This window comes from Microcaecilia unicolor, chromosome 10, assembly GCF_901765095.1.
Source record: "Microcaecilia unicolor chromosome 10, aMicUni1.1, whole genome shotgun sequence".
In the NCBI taxonomy this organism is placed as follows: Eukaryota; Metazoa; Chordata; class Amphibia; order Gymnophiona; family Siphonopidae; genus Microcaecilia; species Microcaecilia unicolor.
This window is the reverse complement of record NC_044040.1, coordinates 3186871-3205851: the sequence shown is the minus strand read 5'-3', so window position 1 is coordinate 3205851 and position 18981 is coordinate 3186871. Positions and strand designations below refer to the sequence as shown.

Here is an 18981-nt window from a genome sequence, read left to right as displayed (position 1 = left end):
AGATACCTGATTAACACTGGGTTAGCGCCACATGGTGACAGCAGATTCTATGACAGCCCAGATTTTGTTATAGAGTAACGTGGTATTGCACCTAACTTTTACATGCCCACCAACCAGACATAACTGTGGCACCGTAAATACAGCATGAATACGGGTAATAACAGTATTCTTCAAGTTAAGCCTGTAAGTGGGAGCCTCATCCATGTCCTACCCATGTTCATCTCATGTAGACACCCCCTTGCATTTACATACTATCTCTCGGATTTTATATATGACGCCCAAATTCGGGTGCACTTCCAAGATGCATGAACAATTTAATTGGTTAACGAGCTGGAAACCATCAAGAATTGGATGCTATCAGTTCATCTGCTCCCAGGAATGTTCTAGCAAGAAGAATTCACTGTAATTAAAAATCTCTATGAAATGGAATCCACAATATGAGTATTTATTTCTCTTCCTATAAGCCCTTCGGTCTCTGCTTCCCCTCTTTACCTTGATACTTTTTTCAGATGTTGCCTAATGGCAGGAGGTATGCTTTGAAGTTGGTTATCTCTTCATAAGCAGCTGCAATGTTTCAGCTGTGAAGGAACACGGACATGCGAATCATTCGTAATGAGGAAGTTATCTGGACATAGCATTAGAAAAGGACAAAAGGTGGTGACCTTATTAGGTGACATTATTTCCATATGTTTTGTCCACTTCCATGTAGTCAATTTATGACCCTCGAGCTCAAATGTAATTGCCCAATTTGTAACTTTCAGCTTTATAGTTAAAGTCATTCTTTTTCACAAATTATGGAAGTATCTTTAAATGCAGCAATATCTGTATATGTAGCACAACACCCAACCATGACATCTGGTAATATTTATCTAACCACACATCCAGGAGCACCTAAGTTTCCTTTAAAACGGATTAGAATACATGTACAAAAATGAGTAACTAAACAACCTTGAATTTTGAAGATCAGCCTATGTCTTTTTCTCTCATAAAAGCAGATGGATAAATATTCTGTCATAAGAACATTAGAACATAAGACTAGCCATACTGGGTCAGATCAATGATCCATCTAGCCCAGTATCCCATTTCCAACAGTGGCAAATTCAGGTCACAAATACCTGGCAGATACCCAAATAGTAGCAACATTCCAGAACCCCAAAGAGTAGAAAAAGTCCCGAATCACAAAGAGTAGCAACATTCCATGCTGCCAATCCCAGGGCAAGCAGTGGCTTCCCCATGTCTGTCTCAATAGCAGACTATGGACTTTTCCTCCAGGAACTTGTCCAAACCGTTTTTAAACCTAGTAGTGACAATAGGCTGAAGGGCTTGTGTATATGCTCACACCTAAGAGTTGTCCAGAGTTATTTCAAGACCGTTTTCATGGGTGGTGATTCCTAATATGGAACCCTAGGTGTGTTCCTAAATGTATCACTTTGCACTTTGGTGCGAAAAAAAAAGAAAAACAAATAGAGAATCAGGCAGCTGAGTGCTTGGTTCCTTGCATACCCAACTACCACACATAAGCAGTGAAGCGGCCATGATTTTCAAAGGGAAGCTGTGCAGGACCTTTGAATCTGAAAATGCAAGCCTTGGGGAAAATTTAAAAATTGCCCCAGAGAACGTTACCTAAATCAGAACCTCATGCTGAGGAAGGAGAATTGCTTATCATCATGATCATTGGGGAAACCTGCCTAGATCGTCAGGTTTGCAGCTCTAAGATGGGATCAGAGGCAATTCTGGAAAATATATACCGTATTTTTCGGACTATAAGACCCACTTTTTCCCCCCAAATTTGGGAGGAAAATGGGGGGTGCGTCTTATAGTCCGAAGGTAAAGATTTGGCTGGCCGGCTGGCAGGCCACCCGCCCTCCCTTCGAGTTCGGGATCGCCCTCCCCACAGCCCTGTCACCACTTCTCCCTATGCACGCGATCTTCCCTGGTGGTCTAGTGACATCGGGGCAGGAAAGAGCCCCCTCTTTCCTGCCCAGCGCGCTGCTCTCCATCCTCCTGTATGCAGCCTGACGGTCTTGGCAAGATTCAAAATGGCCGCCGAGACTTCAATTCTCGGTGGCCATTTTGAATGTCGCCGAGACCGTCAGGCAGCAATGCATACAGGAGGATGGAGAGCAGCGCGCTGGGCAGGAAAGAGGGGGCTCTTTCCTGCCCCGACGTCACTAGACCACCAGGGAAGATCGCGTGAGTAGGGAGAAGTGGTGACAGGGCCGGGGGGAGGGCGATCCTGAACTCGGAGGGAGGGAGGGAGGGAGGGCGGGCGGCCTGCCAGCCAGCCAACCAAATCTCTACCTTCGGAGGTAACCCTGAGGGCGATCCCGAACTTGGAGGGAGGGATTCGTACAAGACGCACCGGAGCACCTAGGTTTTAGAGGAGGGAAAAAGCAAATTTTTTTTTCCTATTTCCCTCCTCTAAAACCTAGGTGCGTCTTATAGTCTGAAAAATACGGTATTACAAAATCAAAAAATACATAATCATTGTGGTCCAAGTCACAGTACACGTTCTAATCTTATTTAAATTCACACCAATAATATCGGACGCAGATGTGATAAAAGCATTATCCAGTAACTTCTAATGGGGAAGGGGGTATGAAACAGTGGCTGTAATAGTTTAAATGGAGTGGCTAAGGATTCCTTAATTTGGAATGATTACCTCAGAGTGAATAGAGGTACACTTTTTTTTCTCTCATCAATGATTTAATTATTCCCTAAACATTCTCAGTGCTAATCACTCATTGGCATTAGGTAGCAACCTTTTCAACATCTGAGTCTCTTCTAGTGCCCTATGGTGAAGGCTGGCACTGGGGGTAAATAGCAGGCAGACAGTTGCATATTTCATAGGTCCTTATAATATTTATCTTTTGAATCGGTGGCGCTATAAAGCTGGGGAGAAAAGAGGACGTCCTGTTCTGGAATTTATAATTGTCCAAGGAAGACGAGAACAAAGTACGTGCTTGTGGTTTCTGGTAATTCATTTGGATAACATTAGCAGCATGCCACTGAAATTGAAGGCACAGCAAAATCTGCTGCAGCTAATTAGATTCTAATTAGAAAGCTATGGGGCAGGCACAATTTCATACTACTGAAAACATAATTAAGAGAGGAAACTGCTGGTTTATTAGAGTTTAAGTTTAGTCAAATCTCAGCTAAGCAGAAAATATATATATATATGGGCATGTGTGAGAATGTTTACAGCTTTATTTAAATTTAGTAGATTATAATGGGGGAATATTCAGCCCATGGAGTTAACAGTTTGCAAGACACTTCCAGACATGGCCTGAACCAATGCGAAACATTCAATGCCTGGGCATGTGCAGCTCCCAGGTATGTCCACTGACCCAGAAGCTAAGAGGCCTCCGGCCAATATTCAAAGCGGTGCGCAGTTACCTAGCCACATAAATTGAAGACGGCTGCTTTGCAGTTACTTAGGGGTCCATGCACCAAGCGGTGATAAAAGGAGGCGCACGGTGGCATCAGTACGAGAAATTGTAGCACGTCAAGGCCACCTTTCATCACAGCAGGCAAAAGGGCATTTGTCAGGGCAGTAAATGGCCATGCACTACTTAAAAAGTGGCATGCAGGAGGTGGTGAGCGCTTCGGCGGTAACCCAGCAGTAACTGGGCAGTGCCGTGCACACATACTCCCCACCCAGTGGTGCTAGAAAAATAAAAACTAGTTTCCAGCGAGCGGCAGGGGCGTATCTGCGTGGGGCCACAGGGGCCTGGGCCCCTGCAGATTTCGCCCTGGCCCCCCCTCCCGCCGTCAACCCTCCCCCGCTGCTTACCTTTGCTAGCGGGGGGCCTCAACCCCCGCCAGCCGAGCTCCGCTTCCTCCTGCCTTTAAAAATATTTCTTCCACTGGCGGGGGACCCCAACCCCTGCCAGCCGACACGAAGTCGTCATATTTCTTCTTCGTCTGACTCCTCCGTGGCCATGCTGTGACGCTGTTGATTGAATCCAGTTCTGAGTCTGACGTCGCAGCCACGGAGGAGTCAGATGAAGAAGAAATATGAAGACTTCGGGTCGGCTGGCAGGGGTTGGGGTCCTCTGCCAGCAGAAGAAATATTTTTAAAGGCAGGAGGAAGCGGAGCTCGGCTGGCGGGGGTTGGGCCCCCCGCCAGCAAAGGTAAGCAGCTGGGGAGGGTTGACGGTGGGGGTGTGTGGAGAGAGTCAGTGGCTGGGGGGGTCGGTAGTGGTGGTGGTGGTGGTGGCAGGGGGGAGGCTAAAATGTGCCCCCTCCCTCTGGCTCTGGCCCCCCCTACCGCTGGAGTCCAGATACGCCCCTGGCGAGCGGCAAAACCGGAACTAGCTCCTGGGTGAGTCCAGCAGTAGGGTTGATTTGCCAAGTGCTACCCCTGCAGTAGCCCCACCGCTCATTGATAAAAGTGCCCCTTAGCCAGTCAGTGGACTGAAAATCACAACTAACCAGCTAAGTTGATTCTCCACCCACGCTGTGCCCCCAGCCTGCCAAATGGCCGGTTAGCAGAGTTATTCCGTGGCCCTACTCAGTTAAGTGCTGTTAAATGTTTGAGACTGGCTAGCTCAGCAGAGTTTAACCCCGCAGGACCTAGGCATTGAGCTAGCGAAAGTCCAGTTAGACAAGGCCTATCCAGTCTGCCCATCCGTCATCTACTATGCAGACTTACGCTAATATTCTATACATGTAATTGCCATTTCAGAATTTGTGGTTAGCGTGTCTCAGCCTGATGCTCTTAGAGAATGACCACCTATGCACCTAATTATTTCGAACACTGGCATATACCCACATATGAGCTCATTCATGCACACATGCTAACATCCCACCTAAATGTTGTTCTTCAATATGCACTTAATTTACTTAATATGTATTTGTAAGGGGGTGTGGCCCAGGGGTGGACCATGGGCGTGGCATAGGTGAGGTTTATGCAGTAACTTACTGTAAGTTATGTGTGTCTCTGTTGCACTTAGGGGGTCTTTTACTAAGGCACGCTAGCGTTTTTAGCACGGTGCACGCTAAACGCTAGAGATGCCAATGTAATCCTATGGGCGTCTCTAGTGTTTTGCGTGCACCTATTTTTAGCACGCAGTAAAAACTCTAGCGCGCCTTAGTAAAAGCCCCCCTGAGATACTCACACACTGAATATTGTCAGTACTGCTGGACCATCCTCAACAGCACCCCTGTACCACCTCTGACCTGCTCAATTTTTTTATGGGGGGTCAGAGGCGATGTTGAGCAGCACTACCCACTTTACTGCCCCTGAACATCGGAGGTTAGGTGGTCACAGGTGATTTAAGTGGGCAGGAGCTCATTCTGCCTGCTTAAATCGCTTTGAGTATTGGGTCTATTATACTGGGTTACTCTAGCACTCTGTAAAAGAAGTGGTTTATATATGGCACTTAAAAAAATTAATGTGGAAAAATAACGCTTAAGAACTATTCTATAAGCTGTGCCTAAACTTAGGCGTAGTTTGTAGAATAGCCCTTAAGCATAGGAGTCACACGTAAATCTAGGTGCATCCATTTGCACCAATGAAAATGTGGTACAGATGCCCTCCGCATAAATTTACATGTAGAACCCCTTTATTCTACAATTGCATGCGTAATTGGAAATCACGCCCACACTCCACCCCGAAATGCCCATGACCTTCCCATTTCTATGATCCCTTTTCTAGCACGCGTGCAAAATGTAGGTGTGGATCACGCTCCTAAATGTACACGTCTACATGTTAATTGCTTTCAATAAGTGCCAATAATTGCTTATTAAAAAGTCAATTATTGGCATTAATTGGCTGATTATTCAATGTAGCAGCCCGATGGTACTTCCCACCCCTAGCATGAAGTCATTTCTGGTACTACAAAAATGTATTTATTTTAATAGTGCCAGAGTGCCACGTGTTGCCCAGTTACTGCAGGGTTAATGCAGGAGCCCTTACCGCCACCCCAATGGCCATTTCCTGCACGATGGTGAGACTTCCCTTTTACCAGCTGCGGTAAAAGGGGGCCTCGGTGCGCATGTAAAACAGACGCCAACACCAGCAAAGGGGCCCTTAATTTGCATGCACAGTTTTTGACAACTTTATAGAACTGGGGGGGGGGGGGGGGGTATGTGCACCGAAATCTGTAATTTGTCTACTTTATAAATTATGTACTGTATGTCAATGATTGTAATCCGCTTAGAAAAGTTTGAGATTCTGCAGACTATAAATGTTTTAAATAAATAAATATATACAGAATCTGAAGGCTCCTTATTTGTGGTATTGACTTTTTATTTTTCCTTTTTCAATAATTCCGTAGATACTTTCTGAGGAAAGAATCATCAGGACTGAATATGGGCTTCTCATCCGCAGCTTGCAGAAGAGGGATTCTGGAATGTACTATTGCAAAGCCCAGGAGCACATGTTCATTCACACCATAATGAAGCTCAATGTCAAGGTCATTGAGAACGAGCAGATGGAAGCTAGTCAGAAAATCGAAGACGAGGACACTCGGATCAGAGATTTAATAACAGAGTCCCGGCTCAGATACAAAGATTATATCCAGCTGCTCAGCAGCCCGAACTTCAGCCTGGATGAGTATTGTGAACAAACGTGGCACAAGGAGAAGAAGCGGCAACGCAACAAGGGTGGGGCCAAGTGGAAGCACGTTCAGGAGATCAAGAAGAGCAGAAATAGACGGCACCATGATTGGAAAAGTCCTTCTGCGAGAGCAGAGTCGACATAGTTTGTAGATATGAACAAGACTCTTGTAAAAGACCCATACAATGGCAGTATGCATACTAATCTCTGTTTGCACACTCCTCCTAAATATTTCATTCTTACACTATACGTTGGCTAATTTCTCCATACAGGACTGTACATACAGGAGACCATGCATAGTTCTTTCTTTGTATACAGCATTATAGTATTTCAAATTAAGTGTTGTGAATACCAGTTTCATAAATAATGTCCCTTTTTGGACTTCCATCGTTTGTGTATTCGATGTACCTCCTTTACATGGGTCAAGCTAATAACGTGGGTATTTGGGTGCTCTATTTATTAAAATATTCAATACTATTTGATTCTCATGTATATTTTAACATGGAATCTAGGGTAAGTCTGAATTATTTTATTTTATTTTCATAATCTAGTAGACATTGACAAGGCCAAGACGTACCTAAGTTTGCCTATTCCTAATGCCGTACCCCAGATCCTGCCCTATCCATGAGTTGTAAATGGTTGAATTCCAATCTCACATTGGTCTCACAGTTGAAAATGTTAATGGGCATGACTTACTCTACATAGGGATCAATAATTAACTAGAGAAGTTGAATATTCCTATTCAGAAATGTGCTAGTGTGCATGGTATTCAGTGGTATTTACCAAGATAATTCAACAATATTCGATAGGTTCCCGCCAACTACCAATCAAATATGGACCATCAGCTCTGTGAAGTGTTTCCCATATATACTTCAGGGAATCAAAAAGCATCAAGATCTTCATCAGTCCTCTTTGGTATTTTAAGTAATTAAAAGAGTGAAAACGTTTTTAAAAAATTGACTAAAACATATGATAAAATATTTGACAAATTCACTTATCTTGCAGGAGAAATTCAAAGGGGAATCAATGCTCATATGAAGATTTTAATGTGATATATTGGATTTTTAGGGGAATGCCTTGAAAAAGGCTTTTGGCCAAACACGGGTCAGCATTGATTCCCCTTTGAATTTCTCCTAAAAGATAAGTGTTTTTTTTTTTATTTTAAGTTATTAAAAATATAAAAAAAGTGAAAAAGTTAAATTAGAGATCTATAAAATACTGAGTGGAGTGGAATGGGTAGACGTGAATCGCTTGTTTACTCTTTCTAAAAGTACAAGAACTAAGTTGGCACACAACGAAGCTACTAAGTGGGTGTGGCTTGGATCTCTTTCAGGGAGAGAAAACTAACAACTTATTGCAGCAGCTTCAGAGAGCATTTTCCATCTCACAGATAGGCTGCAGAAAATACCTTCTCCTGATTTAGACTTAGTCCCGCCCACCCTACCCCTCTACCCACCCACCCCTAGAGTGACATGTCTTATATAACCTCCCTATCAACCCACTCATTACTTTTACCTCACCCATTTCTATTCTTCTATCACCTTCTCCCACTACTCCACCCAGAGTTACACCTAATCACACTGACCACCCTTCAACATCTTCAGTCCTTCTGTGACTGTTCTCTTGTGCTTGACTGCTTAAATATTTTAAATTTAAATGCTTTACTTTTTGTCTATTAGATTGTAAGCTCTTTGAGCAGGGACTGTCTTTCTTCTGTGTTTGTACAGCGCTGCGTACACTTTGTAGCGCTCTAGAAATGTTAAATAGTAGTAGTAGTAGTAGTAAAATTAAATACTACTACTACTTAGCATTTCTATAGCGCTGCCAGAGTTACGCAGCGCTGTACAAGTTTAAACATGGGGAGGACAGTCCCTGCTCAAGAGAGCTTACAATCTAAAGGTAACAAACTAAGTAGTCAGTGTAGGTATCATGAATGGGGAAGGTGGTTATGCGCCAAAAGCAAGGGAGAAGAGATGGGCTTTGAGTAAGGACTTGAAAATGGGCAGGGAGGGCGCATGGCGTATGGGCTCGGGAAGTCTGTTCCAGGCATAAGGTGATAGTTAAACTCTGGAAATTCATTGCCAGAGAACATGGTAAAAGCAGTTAGCTTAGCAGGGTTTAAAAAAAAAGATTTGGCTAATTTCCTAAAAGTCCATAAACCATTAATATGATAGACTTTGAAAAATCTTCTGCTTATTTCTAGGATAAGCAGCATTAAATCTGTTTTACTCTTTTGGGATCTTGCCAGGTACTTGTGACCTGGATTGGCCACTTTTGGAAAAAAAGATACCGAGACTGGTTGATGGATCTTCGGTTTGTCCCAGTATGGCAATGCTTATGTTCTTATGTTTACTCCAGTTTTGTTTCTGGCTGATTATACTCCCACCACTGGATTATAACGGGAGTGCTGTTGAGTGATCGGCTTTACAGCCAATATACCTGGCAGATATTGGCTTATATTTTAGCAAATAACACACTCGACTTCAACCATAACAAAACCAGATATATATCTGTCATTGGATTCTGGTGAAATGGATGCATCTTCCAGGCTTCACTCTTCTGGTTTGTGCTGTCACTGAAATCCCACAGTCCTTATTAGCGATAGCTGGGAATATTCTATTTCTAGAGCAGATGTCCATGTGTTAATATCTTAGAGTTCTCCAATTTTTTTAACATATGGGAAACAAGAAAGAAAATGAAAAACACCAGAGAGACTGAAAGTGAAGTTACAGCAGATAGCAGGACATTAAATTGCAAGGTTTGCATTACATCATTCTATGAAGTAAATTAAAATGGTTCATGATATTTAACTTAAATGTATCAGGAGAACTTTCCTTAGAATGACATAAGAACTGGTTAAAGATGTTGTATAAAATTACTTCCCCATTCCTTCCCCCCCCCCCCCCCACACACACACGTAGAGAGATATGCTGGTTGTTCCTAGTGAAATACGTTGGATGCAGTAGCGTGACCACAGGTGGGCCTGGGTAGGCTGGGGCCCACCCACTTAGGCCTCAGGCCCACCCAACAGTAGCACACGTTTAGCGGTAGCTGGTGGGGAATCCCAATCTCTGCAAGCTGAAGACTTCCCCCTGATGGTAACGAACACGCTACTCTCCACGATACCAGCACCTGCACATACTCAGTTTTCAGGGCATGCTTGCTACAGACTGCCAAGGTGGAAAGAAGCATTATCCCACCAGCTGAGATATTTGTTTGGTGGTAACATACATAGTAACATAGTAGATGACGGCAGAAAAAGACCTGCACGGTCCATCCAATCTGCCCAACAAGATAAACTCATATGTGCTACTTTTTGTGTATACCCTACCTTGATTTGTATCTGTCCTTTTCAGGGCACAGACCGTATAAGTCTGCCCGGCACTATCCCTGCCTCCCAACCACCAGCCCCACCTCCCACCACCGGCTCTGGCACTGACCGTATAAGTCTGCCCAGCACTATCCCCGCCTCCCGCCACCGGCTCTGCCACCCAATCTCGGCTAAGCTCCTTAGGATCCATTCCTTCTGAACAAGATTCCTTTATGTTTATCCCACGCGTGCTTGAATTCTGTTACCGTTTCCATTTTCACCATCTCCCGCGGGAGGGCATTCCAAGCATCCACTACTCTCTCCGTGGTGGTGGAGGGAGAACACTTGGTGCCCACTCACTTCTTGCCTAGGCCCACCCAAAATCTGTTGTCTGGCTATGCCCTTGATTGGGTGACCCTTGAAAATGAGTCCTAAGTGGAAGTTTGTCCACATCTCATAATCTCTGCTCAACTGTTTCAGACCAGAATACCCCCTGTGCAAAGAACTGTCACAGTTCTGGCTTAGTCCATAAGCCACCAAATTCAGTGCTGCCACACAGATTTGTATCAGTTTTGCACAAACACTGGCAAAAATAAGAAGTGAAGATTCTATTTTTCTTGATGCATTTTTAGCACTGTAGTGCATGGGTTGCCCAATGGATGTGTTTCTACAGTAGAGTCTCACTGATCTGATCTTTGCTTATCCAACATTCTGGATTATCTGACATACCTCGGTGACGTCACAGCATTGTCGTTGAGATGCGCATGAGTTTCTCCTTCTGTTCCCTGGCATCACATTTACTTAAAAGGCAGCTAGGTATGATTCTTGGGCACATTAAGGTTTAAACTTTTTTTTACTGTTTCCTCTTTTGAAACGTGCATTCAATATTCTCATCCACTTTTTCTGTATTACCCAACTTTTGTATTATCCAGCAGCCATTCACGTCAGATAATTGAGGCTCTAATGTATTTGCAAAATGAATATTTACATAATTATAATCACACTGTCCATGTGCTTTATTTCCTTTTCAGTTGGAAAAGGCATTTGGTTAAATATTTATATGCTGATTTCATTCTAGTCTGCTCTTGCACTTCCCAATATGGTAAAATGGAAGGACAAGGCATTTTTTAGATATGTTAGTTATAGGAGGAAGTGCAAAAGTGGCCTTGTGAGACTCAAAGGTGAGGGGGAGGAATATGTAGATGCTGATAAAGATAAGGCGGAATTCTTTAACAAATATTTCTGTTCTGATTACAGAACACAAATATAAAAAGGAATGGAGGGTGTGGTAGTCTGAACAATTTTCAGAGGACTGTGTTCGTGAGGAGCTGGCTAAACTAAAGGTGGACAAAGCGATGGGTCCGGATGGCATACATTCGAGGGTACTGAAGGAACTTAGGGAAGTTCTAGTGACTCCGCTGGCTGAACTTTTCAGTGCTTTTCTAGAGTTGGGAGTGTTCTGGAGGACTGGAAAAATCAGGCGTGGTCCTTCTTCACAAAAGCAAGGGAGGGGTTGGGAATAGAGAGCTGCACGGCTTCCGTCCCCGCGGGATTCCCGCGGGGACGGAGGCAGTTCATGTGGGGTTCCCGCGGGGATGGAACCAGTTCTGCGGGGTTCCCGCGGGGACGGAGGCAGTTCCTGCGGGGTTCCCGCGGGGATGGAACCAGTTCTGTGGGCTTCCCGTGGAAGTGTAAGCTGCACCTGCACCAGCCTCTCATCTACCGAATTCCAATTTATTTGAGTGCTGTCTCCTCCTCCTCTTCTTCCTTGCTTTAACAGCATAAATGTGGAAAGTCTTCCATTAAGGAGGTGGTAGAGTCACAAATGATGACGGAATTCAAAAAGGCGTGGGATGAACACAGAGGATCTCTAATTAGAAAATGGAAGTTATATAAAAGCTAACCTTAAATGGCTGCATGTGTGTGGATGTGTCAAGTGACGCTTAGATGGCGACTCTGGCTGTGATGAACTAGAGCTGATACCTGGCAGACTTGTATGTTCTGTGTCTCATACATGGCAATCTGGTGTAGGATGGGCTGGAAAGGGCTTAGACAGCAACTTCAGTGGCTGGATCATGAGGACAGTGCTGGACAGACTTTTACGGTCTGTGTCCCACAAATGAGAACATGAATAGGCTGGAGTGGGCTTCGATGGCAACTCCAGCAGTTAGAACATAAGGATGGGGCCAGATAGACTCCTATGGTCTTTGTTCCAGAAACACGAAAGAAAGACCATAATCAAGTATATAATATCACACTCGTTGATTTAATGATGAATTGATCATGAGTGTGACTATTGGGCAGAGTGAATGGACCGTTCAGGTCTATTTGCTGTCACTTACTTTGTTACTATTAATCCTCTTTGCTCCCAGGCTGGTGCACAGACCTCAGCTCTGACACAGGCACGAGAATCAGATGTCACCTGACCTACTGGCGCGTGCATGTGGCGGCCTCTCAGCACACAATCCCAGTGAATCAGAGACAAATCTTACATGTGCGCAACAGAGTGTTCCAAGTTCCAACTTCCGGTTTGTCCTTGCCTACAGTGCTGTGGCTCAAATCCAGAAAGGGAGCTGACTGGAACTTTCTTTTATGTACTATTAAATTCTTACGGGGATGGGTGGGGATGGGTTAAATTCTTGCGGGGACGGGTGGGGACGGGTTGGGATGGTTTAAATTTTTGCGGGGATGGGTGGGTACGGGTAAGATTCCAGCGGGGATGGGTGGGGACGGGTAAGATTCCAGCAGGGACGGGCGGGGATGGGTAGGATTTCTGTCCCCGTGCAACTCTCTAGTTGGGAACTACAGGCTTACCACTTGCTAAAATGGAAGTACTGTCGGGCTACTGCAGCAGACCGGTGGCAGTTCGCACCCCAAGCACTCGCTATTTCTGGCGCTACAAAAATATTTATTTTTTTGTAGTGCCGGTGTGTACCTGGCAGTAATCAGGCAGTGCCGCGCACTGCCCAGTTAGCGTGGGAGCCCTTACCGCCACCTCAATGGGTGTCGGTAAGAGCTCACCCCAGAAATGGCCATGTGGCAAGTGCTTCACTTGCTACACAGCCATTTCTTTAAAAAGCCACATTGCGCCTGCATGAGTGGGAAAATGTGGGATATAAGTAACAAATAAATAAATAAATAAATACATTTCTTTAAAAAAAAAAAAAAGAAAGACCTGCCTTTTACCCGCTGAGGTAAAAGGGGGCCTCGGCGCACATCAAAAACACCCCCTTTTGCTGCAGCTTCGCAAAAACACCCTTAACAATTTAGTTCCTCCCCATCCTGTAAAAAAATTACAGAAGGACCTTACGAGACTGGGAGACTGGGCGGCTAAATGGCAGATGATGTTTAATGTGAGCAAGTGCAAGGTGATGCATGTGGGAAAAAAGAACCCGAATTATAGCTACGTCATGCAAGGTTCCACATTAGGAGTTAAGGACCAAGAAAGGGATCTGGGTGTCGTCGTCGATAACACACTGAAACCTTCTGCTCAGTGTGCTGCTGCGGCTAGGAAAGCGAATAGAATGTTGGGTATTATTAGGAAAGGTATGGAAAACAGGTGTGAGGATGTTATAATACCGTTATATCGCTCCATGGTGCGACCGCACCTTGAGTATTGTGTTCAATTCTGGTCGCCGCATCTCAAGAAAGATATAGTAGAATTGGAAAAGGTGCAGAGGAGGGCGGCTAAAATGATAGCGGGGATGGGACAACTTCCCTATGAAGAAAGATTAAGGAGGTTAGGGCTAGTCAGCTTGGAGAAGAGAAGGCTGAGGGGAGACATGAAAGAGGCATATAAAATATTGAGTGGAGTGGAACTGGTGGATGTGAAGCATCTGTTCACGCTTTCCAAAAATACTAGGACTAGGGGGCATGCGATGAAACTACAGTGTAGTAAATTTATAACAAATTGGAGAAAAGTTCCTTCACTCAAAGCGTTATTCAAATCTGGAATTCGTTGCTGGAGAATGTGGTGAAGGCAGTTAGCTTAGCAGAGTTTAAAAAGGGGTTAGACGGTTTCCTAAAGGACAAGTCCATAAACCACTACTAAATGGACTTGGGAAAAATCCACAATTCCAGGAATAACATGTATACAATGTTTGTACGTTTGGGTAGCTTGCCAGGTGCCCTTGGCCTGGATTGGCCGCTGTCGGGGACAGGATGCTGGGCTCGATGGACCTTTGGTCTTTTCCCAGTATGGCATTACTTATGTACTTATCTCTGTAATCTCTACCCTGTTCTTTCTAGATTTTTGTTTTCTTTCTCTCTTTTTAGTTAGATTGTAAACTGCTCTGAAGACACTCGAGTCAATATGGAACTACCGCCCAGCTACCGTGAGCCTCGGGCAGTAATTCCATTTTTTATGCGCATCCTATATGCACATCCAAAATTTTTTGGTGCTAACCGGGCGGCAATCAGCAGTGTACACGCACTGACGATTACCGTCCGGTTAACTTGTAAGACCTTATCACTAACTCAATGGATGGTGGCAAGGTCTCAGGCCCAAAATGGATGCGTGCCAATTTTAATTTTGCCGCATGTCCATTTTCGGCACAAAAAAGGCCTTTTTTGCAGGCGTGCTAAACAAATGGACCTACGCATGTCCAATACACATGCCTACAACAGCGCAGGCCATTTTTCGGTGCACCTTAGTAAAAGGACCCCTGAATATCAGCCATACTCACTTAACCTTCAAATATGGTCGCATCCCTGTATATTTTTATTTATTTTACTTGTTACATTTGTATCCCACATTTTCCCACCTATTTGCAGGCTCAATGTGGCCTACATGGTACCGTAAATGCCTTCACCAATTCCGGTATGAACAAATACAAGGTGATATTGTGGATATTCAATGTCGATGCCTAGACATAGCCTGGCATTGCATATTTGGGTCTAATTTGGCTGGCAGCTGGATATTAGTCTCTAATATCTCATTCCACCATTACTAATCGTCACTTTGCTTATATAAAGTGGATGGTCATTGATCCGGTTGAGTAGCATTGGAAAGGCGAAAATCATGATGCTGCCCTTAGTTATATGGCGCAATATTGGGGATTTACAACTGATTTGAGTTCTACCTCAATGCTGATTAGCCACATTAAACTCTATTCTGAAGCAGATGTGGTGCAAGAAAGACACAAAACACAGATCCATGAAATTGTGTTGTGTATTCCTGAAGCGGAGCATTGCTTTGAAACACTGCTGTGTAGGACTTTGTGTGCTTTGGATACTGACACATTCTTTTAAGTTGTAACTCAAGACTCACCATTCTAGATAAGTATTAGTATTTTTAAATACAATAAGTACATAAGTAGTGCCATACTGGGAAAGACCAAAGGTCCATCTAGCCCAGCATCCTGTCACCGACAGTGGCCAATCCAGGTCACCGACAGTGGCCAATCCAGGTCAAGGGCACCTGGCACGCTCCCCAAACGTAAAAACATTCCAGACAAGTTATACCTAAAAATGCGGAATTTTTCCAAGTCCATTTAATAGCGGTCTATGGACTTGTCCTTTAGGAATCTATCTAACCCCTTTTTAAACTCCGTCAAGCTAACCGCCCGTACCACGTTCTCCGGCAACGAATTCCAGAGTCTAATTACACGTTGGGTGAAGAAAAATTTTCTCTGATTCGTTTTAAATTTACCACACTGTAGCTTCAACTCATGCCCTCTAGTCCTAGTATTTTTGGATAGTGTGAACAGTCGCTTCACATCCACCCGATCCATTCCACTCATTATTTTATACACTTCTATCATATCTCCCCTCAGCCGTCTCTTCTCCAAGCTGAAAAGCCCTAGCCTTCTCAGCCTCTCTTCATAGGAAAGTCGTCCCATCCCCACTATCATTTTCGTCGCCCTTCGCTGTACCTTTTCCAATTCTACTATATCTTTTTTGATAGAGAGATATTCACTGAATAAAGACTGACCAAGGCACAATGAATCAATGATTATACATACAAATGCTTAGAGCAAGCATACCAAACACATCTATTTACTGTGGTGGACCATTGAATCTTTGATTGTTAATTGTTTTATTTATTGGGATGTATTTACCATCTTTTGAAGACATTCATCCAAGGAAGATTACCTGTAATCAGGTTTCATTGTGGTCCCCCATCATCCAATAACAAATGTGAAGAAACACTTTTTCCAGTTTGTTTGAATTGTGCTATTGTGCTACCTGTTAGCTTCATGCATTGTCCTGTAGAAACCAGTGGGGCCCCTTGAAATCCAAATAAATTCAGATAGCCATGAAACAGAAAGGTGGTAACTCAAAATGATTTATAGATCAATTACCCAACTGGAAGTTCAGGAAAGTTGCATGTTGGCCAACAGCTTCTGTGGAAGGCCATTTGGAAACTGTCCTTGAATCATGAGAAAGACCACCATACTGAGCTTTTAATACACAACCTGGTATTCAACCCAAAAGAAACAACAGATGCATTGTAAACACTGCAGCCAAAACCAAAACTGAAAGGAAATAGTACCTACTAGACCAGAAAAAGAAGATTCCAAAATACTGGTTCAAGTCGCCATGTGTGTTCTGTATGCTAAATAGATACACAGATATACTACAGTCTGGAGTTTCAATTTTAATAAAAAAAATTAATCAAATATAATTCAGTGAACGTAATGAAACAAATTAATGTTCTGGAAAGATTTAATGGCAACAGATATTAAACTGATAAGTGAACTGTCAAGGTGGCCCAATATCCCCTTCAAACATGAATGAGCAACCATTGTTATGTCCGGCCTATGAATCTGATTTTTAAAGAACGCTTACATTTAACGTTGGAAATCTACTGAATTGTATAATTGAAATACTTCCAAAAATTGAGGTTAGACACAAATCACTTACTTTCTAATAGTGCCATGTCAAGCAAGCTTTTAAATCATCTTTTATTATGTATTTCTGTAAAATGGGAAATGTCTAATTTACAATTCTCCAGTTATATTATTAGTTTCTACCCTCTGCCCCTCTTTGGAAGGCTAATGCAGTTTCTTTCCTGCCTTATCTTGATATGATATTGTAAGTCTAAAATAGCAAAAAAATATATATATACAGAACATATTGACAATAAACAAGAAACAGACGGACACTTAATTGGAAATTGGAAATAATCATTTTTTTTAAACAAAATGACTCAAAATATACTGCCCCACGACCTTTAATTGTGGAATGTGCTGAACAGCTATTTGAAGTCCTGCATTTAAACAAAGAACAGATGCATGATGGGAAATAACCTTGTTTTTGTAGAAACAACCAACACACAATAACACACTTAAGGGCTCATTTGTTAAAATGCATTACAGATTTTTCAGTTACTGTACATTATTTGCAAAAATGAACATGTGTTACCTGCACAGCCTTTGCATTAACTGTTAGGGAAATGTCCAGCATCTTCCCATGCAGTTAACACAGGGAAAATACACTTATCTCCTCATATTTAAAGCCATTTAAACTACTACTACTACTTACTACTACTTAATATTTCTAGAGCGCTACTAGGGTTACGCAGCACTGTACAAATTAACAATTAAGGACGGTCCCTGCTCAGAAGAGCTTACAATCTAAAGGCCGAAATGTCAAGTTGGGGTAGTTAAGATTTCCTGAGAAGAGGTGTAGTGATTAGGTGCCGAAGGCGACATTGAAGAGGTGGGTTTTGAGCATTGATTTGAAGATGGGTAGGGAGGGGGCACGGCGTATGGGCTCAGGGAGTTTGTTCCAGGCATGGGGTGAGGCGAGACAGAAAGGGCGGAGCCTGGAGTTGGAGGTGGTGGAGAAGGGTACTGAAAGGAGGGATATAAACATTTAAACAGTCAAGAGAGACTTAAATCATGCTCTGAGGCCTGCTGCTGCTACTCAGCAGCTCTCAACTGGTCAGTGCCACTGAATATTGGCATTAATCGACCATTTACAATATGGGCCTTGAGAGGGGTGTTCGGAGGGTGAGACGTGGAGGAGCTGACAGCTGTGTGGGCTTGGACAATATTCAGTGCTAAAGCTCGCATCGCTAAGTGGCCAAATAGGATTCAAAAAGCAATCCTAACGTTGGTCTTTTAGCCTTGAGAGTGCTGACACTGAATATTGGCCAGTTCCTGCGCAGCTTCTGATTAGCTGCCAATGTTATTGGATGTGATCCCCTCTTTCCTGCTCGCCCTGTGATCAAATCCCTCCTCTTTATCCCCTGAGATTAGAACACTCCTTCCAAACCCCTCCACCAATTCAGACACCCTCCTCCTGAACCCCCACTTTGAGATCAACCATTTATAGATCAGCCCACCCCCCCAAGATTGATTCCCCATGAGACTGGTCCCAATGAGACCAGCCCCCCCCCCCCCCCCTTGAGGGCCTACTTACGTTCCTGCTGCCTAAGCTCCCACTTCACCACCAGAAACTCAGTCAGTGTTGCCTGTTCCTCAAAAACACTTGGAGCAGAAAATTTGATCAATATCCATCTACCTGCACAAGTCCTTTAGCTTATCCCAAAGAAGCATAGAGGAGATTAAGTAGGAAAGTCAGTGCTGGGCAGACTTCTACGGTCTGTGTCCTGATCGAGGCTGAGTAGATTTGGATGGGCTGGAGTGGAGCTTTTCAGGGGCTTTGACAACAGCTTCAGAAGTTTTAGAACAAGGCCAGTGCCGGGCAGACTTCTAAAAATGGCAAGGATAAATCAAGATCAGGTAAACATATGATGTATCACTTCATACCATATGTAATGAGTTTATCTTATCGGGCAGACTGGATGGACTATGCCATCATCTGCTATGTTACCATGTTATCACTAAACAGTCTGTCTTACAGACCACATATACCTGTAGTTGACCCTACTTGCACATACAAAGCTCTGCGTGATTCCTTTCTTTCTTCGTACAATGGTCTTTTCTGGTGCACATTGTGCCAAATATTGTGGGGTTTTTTTTCTGTGGTTCCATATATATTTTATTAAAAGCTCCGCATTGGAAGAGCCTTCTATGAAATACCATCACAGTTCTGCATATGTGGACCTCAACATCTGTTTTCTGACATAACTTTCCATGTAAATTTGGGCAAGAAGAAAAAGAGAAGAGTGGGGGGAAAATAGGCTCTTTCCAATCAATAG

The 18981-nt window shown here is 43.6% G+C and overlaps 1 protein-coding gene across 3 annotated transcripts in view; it reads left to right on the top strand.

Moving 5' to 3' along the window:
• The window catches only part of SEMA3D (semaphorin 3D), a 259118-nt gene extending 252085 nt beyond the window's left edge, over positions 1-7033 (top strand). For all 3 annotated transcript variants that reach the window (XM_030216329.1, XM_030216331.1, XM_030216330.1), the window contains exon 18: positions 6282-7033. In XM_030216329.1, coding sequence (XP_030072189.1) covers positions 6282-6707 — 426 coding nt within the window. In that variant the 3' untranslated portion in view covers positions 6708-7033. The remainder of the gene's footprint in view (positions 1-6281) is intronic.
• The last annotated feature ends 11948 nt before the right edge of the window (positions 7034-18981 follow it).